Below are 13,685 nucleotides of genomic sequence, written 5' to 3'. Positions count from 1 at the left end.
ATCAATATCTTATCATTTAACTTACATGCAATGATGCAATGTACCCAAACCTTAATGAATTGCTTAACTCGAAGATAAATGACTTAAATGTCTAAACAATACAACACTAGCAGACTCTACAATGAACACGTTGCTAAGCTCTATTGAAGATAACCTATTAAGGTAATTTCACCCAAAAAAAAAAAAATCTATCTTCATAATTAGGGAGTTTCGTTCTTTCTTAAAAAATCAATATAAAAATAAGTTTTCACAGTTTGCTTGTAAACGAAGCACCAAGTGTTGTCGGAAGCAGCATTAGCATCAAAATTATCTTGTAGCTCGTTCGACATCAAAGTTGTGGTTGTTCAATTATACCAAGACAAGAGACACTCCATATCAAGTGATAATTTTTCCAAAAATTGTATGGATATCTTGAATCAATTCTTTTGAAGGTGGCGATTAAAATTATATTTTGAGTATATTTTGATAAAAATTGATGAAATATGTAGTTGAAAAGTTGTGAATCCTATAAAATATGTTATTAAATTAGTTATTGACTTTTAACTTAAATTAAAATCTAGATTTTAATCTTTATCAATTAGAGATAACGTATGATTGAAAATGAATTTATAGAAAAAATAATTTAAAAAAATCTGTACCAAACATGATTTAAAAATCAATATCTTATCATTTAACTTACATGCAATGATGCAATGTACCCAAACCTTAATGACTTGCTTAACTCGAAGATAAATGACTTAAATGTCTAAACAATACAACACTAGCAGACTCTACAATGAACACGTTGCTAGGCTCTATTGAAGATAACCTATTAAGGTAATTTCACCCAAAAAAAATAAAAAAATCTATCTTCATAATTAGGGAGTTTCGTTCTTTCTTAAAAAATCAATATAAAAATAAGTTTTCACAGTTTGCTTGTAAACGAAGCACCAAGTGTTGTCGGAAGCAGCATTAGCATCAAAATTATCTTGTAGCTCGTTCGACATCAAAGTTGTGGTTGTTCAATTATACCAAGACAAGAGACACTCCATATCAAGTGATAATTTTTCCAAAAATTGTATGGATATCTTGAATCAATTCTTTTGAAGCATGACCATTATTTTTCCTTCTAAAAGAACTAATCGCACTGTAGTATTTTTCTATCATAATTTTGTAGGGTCCTCATTCCGCAATTTAGTCTTAAACTGTCACCCAAACAATCTTTATATCTTATAATCTTTTATTTTTCCTTCCGACTTATAGCATCTCTTTTTTTGTTACTTTCATAAATTGATGTGAGACATTACATTAGTGTACATGCAGTTTTTGTTTACTAATCTGTTGGGACACATTCAGCAATTTATCTCCCTCACAAAACTCTAAGGACGAGACGGGACGGGGCGGGGTGGGGCGATGGGGACCTCAAGGTTAGGGTTGAACCTTTTTTTTTTTTTTTTTTAATAAAACGTGAGAAACTCAAATAATTTACTCGGCTGCTTTTGGCGCGTCACCACTTTAAATGGCACTCCAGTAATTTTCTTAAAGCCTAGGGTTAATTGACTAACTTGATTTAATGCTTTTCCGAAAATACAGATTTGAATTTTTAATTATCGAACATTTCCGCACCGAAATGCTGAAATCTTGCCGTCCATTTTCACCTATAAAATCATAGCCGTTTCCTTCAACCAGAGTTGTTCACGTTTTATTTCATACTGCCAGCACTCCAACGACCCAGACCCAATCCTCACCGTCAAATTCTTTTTCATGGTCTAGATCTCTCAACGTGGCATCACCATATTTTTTAGAAATTATCGCCATAAAATTCTTCACTGTAGCTCAGAAAATAAACCCTAGTAGCCTCCTCTCTGGAAATATGAAATGAGGAAATTTTTGATGGAAAAATTCATTTGAAAGTTTGGGTAAATCAAAATTCAGGTTAGGATTTCAAAACAGAAGCTATTTGATCTCGAAAATCAAACATTTTCATGCATGATCTTTACTTTTTCGTTAATTCAAAATATAGGTAAAATATTTATGTAATTTTCATGTACAGAATACTGATTTTTGTACGTTGTGTTGTTAGTTTGTGTGATTTAATCGATTTTTATTTGTCGAAATGGGTTTGATTTTAATGTTTTGAAATTTTTTAGGTTTTATTATTGAAATTGGAAGTTTTGTTTATATGTTAATTGGTTTCTTTTATGTGGTGTTTCGGTTACAGATTTTGGTGGGAATCGAAATTTGAGGTTAATGTTATGGTGAGATTGGATTGAAAGAGTATGATGGAAAAGATTGTAGAAAAGTCTGGTTCGGTTAAATTTCCTAAGAAAAAAGGATCTTTGGATCTTCAGAGCATGTACAATTCTAGGGACTCTGAAGAGGAACAAAATGGAGCAAAGACTTCTGAAGTGTGTGACCTTCAAGATGGGAAGAAGAAGAAGAAGAACAGGAAGAATAGGAAAAGCCCATCTCTGAGTAGTTTTGAGTCCGAGGCTAAGAAGAGCAGGAAAGATTGTGGTAATAGGGTGATGGTGGTATCGGGATCAAGAGGAAAAACGACAAGTGATAGTGATTTGGAGGCTAAAAGGAGTACGGAACATTGCGGTAATAGCTTGACAGTGGGGTCAGGATCATGTGGAAAATTAACAAGTGGCATTATGGGGTTTGACGGCTCGTCTCTTACTTCACGTGAAAATGAGAATGTTTTTAGGTTCCCGAAGCATCCGCGGAGTTCAGTGGAGCCGAAGAAGCTTAAAAATGATCAGTTTTCCAAGCTGTCAGGAGTTTCTAATTCTGTTGATTTGGGATCGGGATCAAGTGGAAGATTGACTATCCACAGTAAGTCTGAGGCTAAAAAGGGTAAGGAAGATTGTGGTAATAGCACGAAAGTGGGGTCAGGAGCAAGTGAAAAATTGACAAGTGGCAGCGAGGAGTTTGACGGCTTGTCTCTTACTTCACGTGAAAATGAATATGCTTTTAGATTCCCAAAGCATCCAAGGAGTTCATTGGGGCCGAAGAAGTTTAAAAGTGATCGGGTTTCCAAGCGGTCAGAACTTTCTAATTCTGTCGATCCAGTTGTAAAAATAAATGATAAAGTTAAGAAAGCCAAGGATGATGGCAATCTGGAAGACCAATTAGTTAATTTAGTTAAAAGTTCTGCATATAAGGTTGATAGTTCAAAAGAAAAGCAGAAAACAGTCTTTAATAAAGTTAAGAGAAGTAGGAACAGTGGGATGAGTTCATCTCGGCATGCTAATCAAGAAAATGATCCAGTCAGTGTAAATAATGTTGATACATCTTCTAAAAAGAAACGGATCAATAATCGGAAGAGGAAGGATGTGGCAGCTCATGGCGATGGCAGTGGATCTAATGCGAAAAGGGCTGATCCTTCAGCTGGTAGTTCAGTCTCAGGCAGCGTCTTTATTGATTTCCTAGAGGATAATGATTATGATGAAGAGAGCCTCGAACAGAATGCCGCGAGGATGCTTTCATCACGATTTGATCCAAATTGCACTGGGTACCCTTCCAATAAGAAATCTATCGTGTCACAGTCCACTAATGAGTTCTCTTCTTTGGACTACCCTGATAGGGATTTATTTAGTCGAGAATCTAACTCATCTACTCACTTGGAGTCTGCATCAGCTGATCTGGAGAACGGAGTACTTAGAAAAAAGAAAGACCAAAGGGGGAAGAACAATTCGAGGAAACGCCGCCATTTTTATGAAATTCTTCCCGAGGGATTGGATCCCTACTGGGTTTTGAAACGTAAGATCAAAGTTCTCAGGCATGAGGATTGGCATTCTGGCATCGTGCATAACTATAACCCATTACAAAAGCTTCATTTTGTGAAGTATGATGACAGATTTGAGGAATGGATTGATCTTCAAAAGGAGAAATTTAAACTCTTGCTTCTCCGAAGTGAGGTTCCTGGCAAGGGAAAACCTCAAAAATCATCTGACGGTGACAACATAGGGGACACGGAGCCCATTATATCATGGTTGGCCCGTTCTGGTCGTACTAAATCCTTGCCTAATCCATTGAAAAAACAGAAAACTATGAGAATGCTTCCACCCATGGTCTCGCCATCTTTATCTGATAAAAATGATAATGCAAATAAAGATGTAGGTTTTTTGGAAAGAGGTAGAAGTAAGCTGGATTATGATTTTAGAGTACCAGATAATTTAATTGTTGGTGGAAGGCTTGATGACTCTCTAGTGGGTGCTCGTAGCAGCTCACAAATAAGAGTGTATGTCAGGAGGCGTTCCTACGAGCAGGGTGAGAGATTCTTAGTGCCATCGATTCTTAATGAAGGTTTAGTTGTTGGTGAAAGGCTTGATGATTCTCTACTGGCTACTCCTTGTAGCTCCCAACACAGAGTGTATGTCAGGAGGTGTTCCAACAAGCAAGGTGAAAGATTCTTATTGCGGACAATTCATGATGACGGTAAGCTAAGAATGAGTGACGCAGCAGTAGGATCTAAACGATTGATATGCTTATCTTCAGTGCCTTCCTTTGAGTATTCAATTGGAACATGGGATCTTCGATTGTCTCACTCTGTATTGATTCTTCAATATGGAGTGATGGTGACAACGTCACCTGCTGTAATCTTGGAGATGCTCTTTGTTGATAGTGTTTACGGGTTGAGGTTTTTCTTGTTTGAAGGCTGCCTGAAGCAGGCTGTAGCCTTTGTCTCCCTCATCCTGACAGTGTTCAATCAACCTAATGAACGTTGGAATGATGACGCAGAATTACCTGTAACCTCAGTAAGCGTTAGATTTTCTAGTGTTCAAGATCTAAAAAAGAGGCATGTGTTTGAATTTTACAATTTCTCTAAAGTGAAAAATTCAGAGTGGCTCTACCTAGACTCTAAGCTGCTGCGGCGTTGTCTGCTTATTAAGCAACTACCTGTCTATGAATGCACATATAGTAATATTACAGCACTTGAATGTGGAAGCTTCCAGTTAAGCAAACCTTGTGTTGGTTTGGAATTGTCATCGGTTGAGGTAACTTCTTTCTTAATTTGTATTTTGTTATAACTTGAAGTCCTTTATATTGTTAATGGTGGTCTGCTGTTTTTATCAGTCCATAATGAAAGCTGTTCAACTAGTGTCACAATTATTTTTTTGTTCTTTACCTTATGTTATTGCTCCTTGTCATATAGCACACAGTTGTCAGGTTAACGAAATAACATTTCCAGCAAGAGAAAATTCCTGCACTTTTCTTTTATTTATTTATTTATTTTCTTTATTTTTTGGGCCTAAGGGTGGCAGTTTTGATGGTGATGCTTAGGGTGAGGAACTCGTGTGTTATGCTTGTTCATATATGGACATACTATATAGGTAACTTTGTCACTAAGTTCTGTTTCTCATCGGCTTTGTTTTTGTTCCTGTCATGGATCATGGTTTGAAGAAGAATCATGTCTGGCAGTCCATGGGTTCCCGAGAATCCTGTCAATCTAGTTACAGGCAGGCTGCAAAACATGGTAGGCCTCATCCATTTGGTACTGCACCTCCTTTCTTTCTTAATCTTCATCTTAAGATGTTCATGGAGCCCAACTTTGCTTGCACTAATCTTTGGGATTATGACATTTTGTGCTCATTAGGAAACCCTGAAGATGCCACTCAGCAAATTGTAGAGGATTGCATGCAAGTTGCATCTCCCTCAGTTAGTACTCAAGATATACACGCCCAACGCAACTTTGGAACAGTGGTGACTGAAGCTCCTTCATATGGAATATTTTCTCGTGACAAAGCTATTGTCTCAGCCAGCAATGTTGCTTATAAATTTGTGTCATTGCAGGATGTTCAGAATGGTAAGCCAACTAGCAGTGAAGTTACTGTATGTACATCCAATTCCATCACCTGGGCAAGCTCAAATCCGACTTGTGATTCTAGTTTCGGTGTCACAAGTGTCAAAATTCCATCTTGTGCTCAAGTTGACATGCCTTATGATGGAAGAAGACATAATGCCAGAGAGCGCTCTGATGTTGGTTGGAGTATGAGTGATGGCTTTGTTCACAGCCCCAACCCTACTCTCCCTAGAAGTTCTCGGCATCATGCTAGATACAGATCAAGTGCTTCGCCTTTTGGAAATCTCTCGCCCGTATGTTCCTATAGGAAGACTAAATCTATGCTCAATGACTTGAGCTGTGGACTGAAGAAGCCACCAAATCAAATTCAATATGCACTGTGTTTTGCAGATTGTAATGCCAATAACCAGATAACTCTACCTAGCAGACGAATCAGGAAAGCTAGTGAGAAGAGTGTATCTGATTGCCCCAGGAGTTCCCAAAGGAATTTGGAGTTGGAATCATGTCGTGCGAACCTGTTAGTCATCGTTGAGGACAAAAGATGGAGAGAACGTGGGGCACAGATTGTCTTAGAACTTGCAGATCGAAATGAATGGAGACTGGCTGTTAAACTTTCTGGCAGTACGAGGTATTCGTATAAAGTTCAACATAATTGGAAAGCTGAGTCAAGTAACCACTACACAAATGTTATGATGTGGAAAGGGGGAGAGGACTGGCTACTGGAGTTTTCTGACAGGAGCCAATGGATGCTTTTCAAAGAGTTGCACGAAGAGTGCCACAATAGGAATATTCGCGCTGCTTCTGTTAAGAACATTCCTATCCCTGGAGTCCGGCTGATTGAGGATAGCGTTGATTATGCAACTGAAGTCCCATTTGTACAGAATTCTTCAGAGTACTTCCACCAGGTTGAAACTGATGTGGAAATGGCAACGAATCCCTCTCATTTCTTATATGATATGGATAGTGAAGATGAACATTGGTTAATGTCCAAAAAAAAATCTTCTTTCACAGATAAGAATGGTTTTGAAGAGATATCTGATGAATCATTTGAGAAGATGATGGATATGCTAGAGAAATTTTCATATGTTGAAAATCGTTTGCACTTCACACTCGATGAAATTGAGGGCCTAATGGTTGGCATAGGGTCCAAGGAAGTAGCTAAAGTCATTTATGAGCACTGGCGACAAAAGAGGGAGAGAAAAGGCATGCCTTTAGTGCGTCAACTCCAGGTACTATGCATTTAGAATCCTTTGAGGATGGGTTTGCTTGAATTGCAAATGTTTGGAGACTAAACATTCAATTTATCCCTTACGTAATATGTATCAATTTTGCTTCGATTATTAAAAAATAGCAGGTACTTTTGATTAGTATTTGGATGTTCGACAAGATTCTAGAACGTACATGGTTTCCTTTAGCCTAGGGAATCTGATGCGGACATCCATTTATTATTTATTTTCTATTTGGACTATTAGTTATATTTTATTTGGACTATTGTTTATGTTTTCATTATTGGGCTTGTTTAGTGGGTTTGGCCTAAGCCCTTTTCTTTAGGGTTTATGTTCTGCTATTTATTTCTGTTTTATTTCTCATTTGAGACAGTTGATGATGAATGAATAATTATTTTGGTGGCTTATGGCGCATCCCTCCCCTTATTCTGCCATCTTCTATTAAATTCTTCTTCTTCCTCCCTTTAAATCCTCATTCTTCTCTTTAATTCCCTCTCCCTATAGATCTGTTCTATTTCTCAATGAATTGTCCCATTGGTGTTGCATCAAATTTGGTATCAGAGCTAAATCTTGGGTATTTTTTTCTTATAATTCAAAATTTTCTTCTTTCCCTTTTCCCAAAACTTGTTGAACAGCAGAAACGAAAATGATTTGTTGGAAGATAGCAGTTTTCCTTCCTAGGTTAAAAAATAAAAAAATAAAAAAATAATACTGTTCATTGCGGGTACTGTTACGCCCAGAATTTCAGTTTTGCGATCTGTCAATTTCCTTGTTCCCGGGTACTGTTCACCCGTGGGGAAAAAAAAAAAATTCCGAGTTGTTATGTTACTGCTGCTACTTCCTGCAAACCCTAATCCATACACACAATCAATTATTAATCCAAACAGCCCATTATAACACCCAGTCAAATATTCTAGTCTCCAAATCATTTAACCCGTTACTCAGACTCAATCTACATCCACATAATCATAAGTAGCCCAAGTCCTAGAGGCCATTATGCACATCTCATATTCAGCCCAATAAGGCCATTACATCAACCCAATTATCCAATCTGGCCAATAACTCAATCCCCAGCCCATTTATCACATATTTAGCCCAACTAACCTAACCTACTCTCTACGACCCAAGCCCACTCTCCAAACACTAACCCAAACTGGCCCATCTCTATAACAGGATCTAAACCCCTTCCCATTTGGCCCAGTCCCAAATATCTGACCAAGCCCGATTATAACCAATCAATTAACATCAAATACCTCACAGTTTCACCCGATTCCTCTCTCACAACCACTCTCTTGCTGTCATCGCCTCTAATCACCATCACGCTACCACTTCATTATCTATTGTACCCAGGCATCTAGAGCACTATCGCTTCATCGCCATAGGCCACCACCACCAACCCAAGATCATACACTTTCACCACAGTTACCACACTCATATATTTCCTCGTCCATCTCAACAATCTAAAAGCCACAGTCACCACACTCAGTTTTACGTCCATACCAGAGCTAACACAAGTTACAGTCAACAGAGGTTAAAACCATTGGACACGAAGGGAAGAACAGAAGCATAGTTGGGGCTTATAAGTTGGCAATTCAAATCAAGCGGCATACAAATAATCAAAACTAAACTACAGGGAGTTGCTATCTCCTAATTCTCATTGGTTTATACTGCTGTTTTATTTTAAAAGTGCATCACTTAGATTCTTTGTGTTGCTGTTACTATCACAACTTTGGCCTCAAACTTCACTTGACTGGAATCACTCATTGAATTGACTTGCCATTGTTGCCCCATTTATCTCACTGAATTGATGTGCCATTGTTACCTCTTTTATCTACCTGATTGGAAATCTTGACAATACCATTTGATCTTAACAAGCATTGGACCATTGCTTTATTATTTACAAGTATCAGCACTATTAACTTGCATTTTTAGAAGGGAAGAAAAGAGAGAGAGAGAGAGAATTTCAAATTGATGTTTTAATCGTTGGTCCTTGATGCATATTGGTCTCTCTATTGCATTTCATTTAGGTAGTATTGCTTTGCATATAGTTACATATTGGTCATCTTGTCAATTCTAGCTCTAGTACCTTAAACATGAACCCCTCACAATTCGATGCACTCACCCGACAAATAGCGGCTTTTGGTGGCTTATGGCGCATCCCTCCCCTTATTCTGCCCTCTTCTATTAAATTCTTCTTCTTCCACCCTTTAATTCCTCATTCTTCTCTTTAATTCCCTCTCCCTATAGATCTGTTCTATTTCTCAATGAATTGTCCCATTGGTGCTGCATCAGAATCAATCATTGCTTTTGTAGATGCTTATAATAGGCTTTCATGTCCAAGGGAAGTAGAAATATGACATATTTATATGGTCATTATATACACCCATAGAAGAAGAAGAAAAGCAAACATGCTATTCAGCGTGTTTGGGAGGGATTTTTTATCCCAAAAAATTGATTTTTTGACCGTTATTTCATTATTTCAGCCATAATTTTTGACTTCTTCTCTCATAGGTGGACCCCACTTCTCTTCTAACGATCAAAAAATCAATTCTCAAAATTCCTCCCAAACAGGGCTATTGAAAACTTTGTAGTTGTATTATTCAGCGAAGTGCTGCACATTCTTTATTTGTCTCTATGTAATTTCAAATATTATCGTGTTGGGTATGTTGTGATGATTGAGAACGTCTGTTTGGTAAATCTGATTTGAGCCAAGTAGTTACATTTTTATGAGGCTCATTTCATGAACTTTATTTTCTAAAACGTCTCAAATATTCAACTTCTCCAAGAAACTCATCCACGCCCGTAATATTGGACATACTTTTATTCTAAGACCCACAGTATCATTCTTGAGGAGTCAAGCTGTATAAATACTAACTAATGGATTCAGTAGATGAATGTCACCACAAGTCTTAGAGGTGGTTAGGATGACATGAGCTTAACAATAATTAAAAAATGTTTTCAGAAGCATGGCTAAGCTTGGAAGAGGCTGCCAGACTCGTTGGGCTGCTATTGGATGTGTGAGGACTTGGACTTACAATTTTAGATGTCGGAACGAATATTTTTAAACAAGTGGCATTCCTCCATGTGTCAGTATTTTGTGCTAGAGATATTTCTAGGCTTTCAAACTATATGATCCTTTTGTTTTAATTAAGTACTATTCTCTGTCTTACATTTTTGTGCATAAGTTGCTGCCCTCATCAGTCATCAACCCTGCATCAGTATTATACCTAAGTATATTAAATTCTTATCGTTGTCCATTTAGAGACGATTGCTTGTTCTCTTTTCTACGCATAATCAGTGTTGCTGAATAAAATTTTTCAACATGTTTTATTTATCAGCCCCCTCTCTGGGAGAGGTATCAAAAGGAGCTGAAAGAGTGGGAACTTGCCATCGCCAGAGGCAGCAATGCTGTATTGGTTGGTAACCCAGAGAAGGCATCCCCTCCAGAGAAACCACCAATGTTTGCTTTCTGTCTAAAGCCAAGAGGTATGGACGTTCCCAAAAAGCGTTCAAAACAACGGTCGAAGAGGAAATTTTCAGTTTCTGGATACAATCATATTGTCTCAGGTAATCTGGAAGGTCTTCAATGCTATTGGTGAAATCCTATTCTTTTCTATGTAAAATCTCAATTATCTGAATGGCCACTTTTCACCTTAGTTCCCTTCCACTCTGATGCTCAAACTCTTTGAAATTGTCGGAGTACCCGTGTCGGACATGACATGGATATGGGTATAGAATATTTGTCGGATCTTCCAAGTTTCAATCGGACACTTCGTCGATTTTGCTTCTTCTTCTTCTTTCTTTTTCATCTTTCTTTTTTTCCTTTTCTTCTTTCTTCTTTTTGCTCTCTATAAATCTAGCATCGCCGCAAAGAGGTGGATAAGGTAGCGACGCTAGGTTTTCCATTCTTTTTCTTCCCATTTTCTTCTTTTTTTCTTCTTTCCCTCTCTATATTGGTAGTTGAAGATTTTGTTAATATAAAATGAAAATGGGTTCCATATAGTGTTACTTAGTACTCCTAAGTTCAAATTGCAATCCAATCTCCCATTTTTTATTTTATATAACATTTAATAATTTCCATAATTGAAAACTAAACCCCAAAATCCATTTTATTCGTTTTTACACCTTATTCGATACCCATTTACTTCTTTGTGAAAAATTGATTTTGGTCTATTCAGAATGACATCTTGAATTAGTAAAAAAATTGAAATTTGAAACACGTGCCCACGTACTCATGTCAAAAATTTGGACTCTTTTTTAGTTATGTCGCTGTATCTTACATTTTAGAAAATAAAAAGGTCCAACACTTGAATACATACCAGTACTTGAGTCTGAGCATATAGCCCTTCCCTATTGATCTCGTTCTTTTATAAGTTCATTTATTTTTCTCATAGCTTCTATTAGTTGATTTTTACCTTATTAACTGTTGGTAGGGAGAAGATCACGTAGAGTGGCTCTTGGGGATAACAAGGTTGTGTTCCCGCGCAATGTTGCTGAATCTATTGATGCTTTGTCGTCACCTCAGACTACGAAAAGGGTACTGCCTCGACGAGAGGCTAGTAGACTTGGACGTTTCTCATTGAGCGACGACATGTTTGAGTGGGATTTTCGTCCTAAAACTTGCCAGAAAAAGACGAAGAAGATCCAGTCATTTTCTTCCTTTAATAAGCAAATGATAGCTTCTCACAGCCAAAGATCGGCGGCGAACAGAAATGTTTTACCTGACGAACCAAATCAGGAACATCAATATTTTGAAGGATCCCACAATCCTGGGTTGGAGCCACTGGATGCATCTACTGCGGCACAACATTTACGTAGTATGGCTGAGCTCAAGAGAGATAAGGCAAACAGATTGTTCTATCAAGCTGATGTATTTACGCACAAAGCTGCAGCTGCTCTCTTGAAGGCAGATGTAATCAAAGCTGCTGCCGAAAACTCAAAGGGCAATGGTTAAAATGATCAAGGCCCCCGATTTGGTTGTTGTTCGACCCCTATCCTTGTCAATAAATCCCTAGCGATATCCTAATATGATGGCTTGAGCAGTTACTATAGTGCAACAACTATATTTTGCCTGGTCATCATTTGACGTTTTCATTTTCATACCAGTTTTGGTACATACATCCTAGCCTTTTTGTGCACTTGGTTTTCAAGATTTGGGGTTACAAACTTTTAGTTAAATGCGACTTCTGTTTTGTTTGTGCCTGCAATGGGCGTGTGGAATTTTGGGTGTCAAATCTTTGTATGCATGGTTTTTACCTTCCTTTTCCGTTCTTTCTTTTGAGTTTCTTGTCCGTCATTCAGTTGGCCTCTTAATCTTTCTTTCTGCACCTATGAGTTTTCGTCCTTAAATGACCCTTTAAAGTTAATTTTTTGGAGTTGATATTGGAGTAACTCACCCCAGGATACTATAGTACATCTTATGGAATCAACGTTTTAACTTCTTTTAATTCAGCATATATGCTTTTTAGGAATGTTTGATAAAAGGTATTGATAGAGTTTTGAGTGCTTCAATTTCAGATTGCTTAGCTGGAGAAATATTTTTGCAGCCTTGCTATTTGTACTTCCGAGGTTGACTCCCCGAATGACACACCCCTCACAAGAGAGGGGGGTCCACAAGTAATAACAATTTTAGAGGTCAATTTTCTTTTGATTTTACACGTGGGTTATTAATTTTGATTTGTTATAATTAGGTTATTTTGGTGCTTCTTTGGTAAAACGTTTGTTTGCAAAATGCTCATTAACTTTATTTTTAACTACACATTTTATTAGATTCATAATTTTTAATCACTTTTTCATCACAAATTTTATAGGGCACGCAAACTTTTAAAAACTTTTAATATATAATAATGTTTTAATTGAGTAACGCCGTATTAAAAATTTTGATAATGTTAACGTGAAATGATTAAGTTTGATCTTACAGAGTTTATCTAGATTTGATTGAAATTTTTTAAAAGTGAATTTACATTTTGTTGTGTTAGATTTCTCATTTACGAGTAAAATAAGTAGTTCACTTAAAAAAAAATAAAAAAGAATTGAAGTAAGTTGTCCAAATATATTTGGAAATAAAAAATTGCAATTTTATTCCTTTTAAAGCTTATTCAAACATGTTCAATACTATCAAAAGGAAGGATTAAAATCATGACACTCGGGCATGGCTTGTGTCCTCAAAATTCTAGTTAATAGTATATTCGAACCTAGTTTCAAAGTCGATCTCATTTTAAATTTACATAACACTTTCACCATTTATTACCAAATTAAAACTCTAAATATTTTACACGATTCGAAGCAACAAAATGTTTTGTTTAGGATAACGAGCTCAATGAATATTATAATTGGTAATCGATATTATTTAAATACTACAAAGAGACTGTATAATGAAAAATATATAAAACCTAACTAAACTTGAAGTAATCAAAATTAGAATAATATCTAATATGTTTAATGGCTGGTGGTTGTAACGTATTTTATCAATCTATTTATTGCAAGCATTTACCACTGGCATTTAGTAAACTACCCATGGCTAAAATTTTAATACCTTTGCCACATGTAGAATCAACCAAAAAACCCTAACCATAACATAAATGCATTTTATTAATCAGCATCAAATTAGTCGGTGCATTTGATCTTATACATATCCCTAGAGCGCCAATTTTCATTTTAAGTAACAACAA

At 36.8% G+C, this 13,685-nt stretch overlaps 1 protein-coding gene across 6 annotated transcripts; it reads left to right on the top strand.

The window, feature by feature from the left end:
• Positions 1–1,683: 1,683 nt before the first annotated feature.
• Positions 1,684–12,292, top strand: LOC111407539. Of its 6 annotated transcripts, none has more exons than XM_023037095.1 (7): positions 1,684–1,914; positions 2,201–4,982; positions 5,389–5,479; positions 5,582–5,685; positions 5,779–7,017; positions 10,353–10,581; positions 11,448–12,292. In XM_023037095.1, exons 2-7 carry the CDS (start codon positions 2,259–2,261, stop codon positions 11,966–11,968), a joined length of 4,908 nt encoding a protein of 1,635 aa, XP_022892863.1. In that variant the 5' UTR covers positions 1,684–1,914; positions 2,201–2,258; the 3' UTR covers positions 11,969–12,292. The 6 variants fall into 6 exon arrangements, with proteins under 6 accessions (XP_022892863.1, XP_022892865.1, XP_022892862.1 ...); XM_023037097.1 differs by having other exon boundaries at positions 1,685–1,914; positions 5,392–5,461; positions 5,582–5,688; XM_023037094.1 differs by having other exon boundaries at positions 1,685–1,914; positions 5,392–5,479; positions 5,582–5,688.
• The last annotated feature ends 1,393 nt before the right edge of the window (positions 12,293–13,685 follow it).

The sequence above is a fragment of the Olea europaea genome, chromosome 13 (assembly GCF_002742605.1).
Source record: "Olea europaea var. sylvestris chromosome 13, O_europaea_v1, whole genome shotgun sequence".
NCBI lineage: Eukaryota > Viridiplantae > Streptophyta > Magnoliopsida > Lamiales > Oleaceae > Olea > Olea europaea.
This window is presented reverse-complemented; position numbering and strand designations above follow the sequence as displayed.

Coding starts and splice junctions, on each gene's coding strand:
- LOC111407539 (XM_023037092.1), top strand. CDS start 2,259: ATGATGGAAAAGATTGTAGAAAAGTCTGGTTCGGTTAAATTTCCTAAG. Junction 4,983..5,388: donor TGGAATTGTCATCGGTTGAG/GTAACTTCTTTC, acceptor CATGGTTTGAAG/AAGAATCATGTCTGGCAGTC. Junction 5,480..5,581: donor TGGTAGGCCTCATCCATTTG/GTACTGCACCTC, acceptor TGTGCTCATTAG/GAAACCCTGAAGATGCCACT.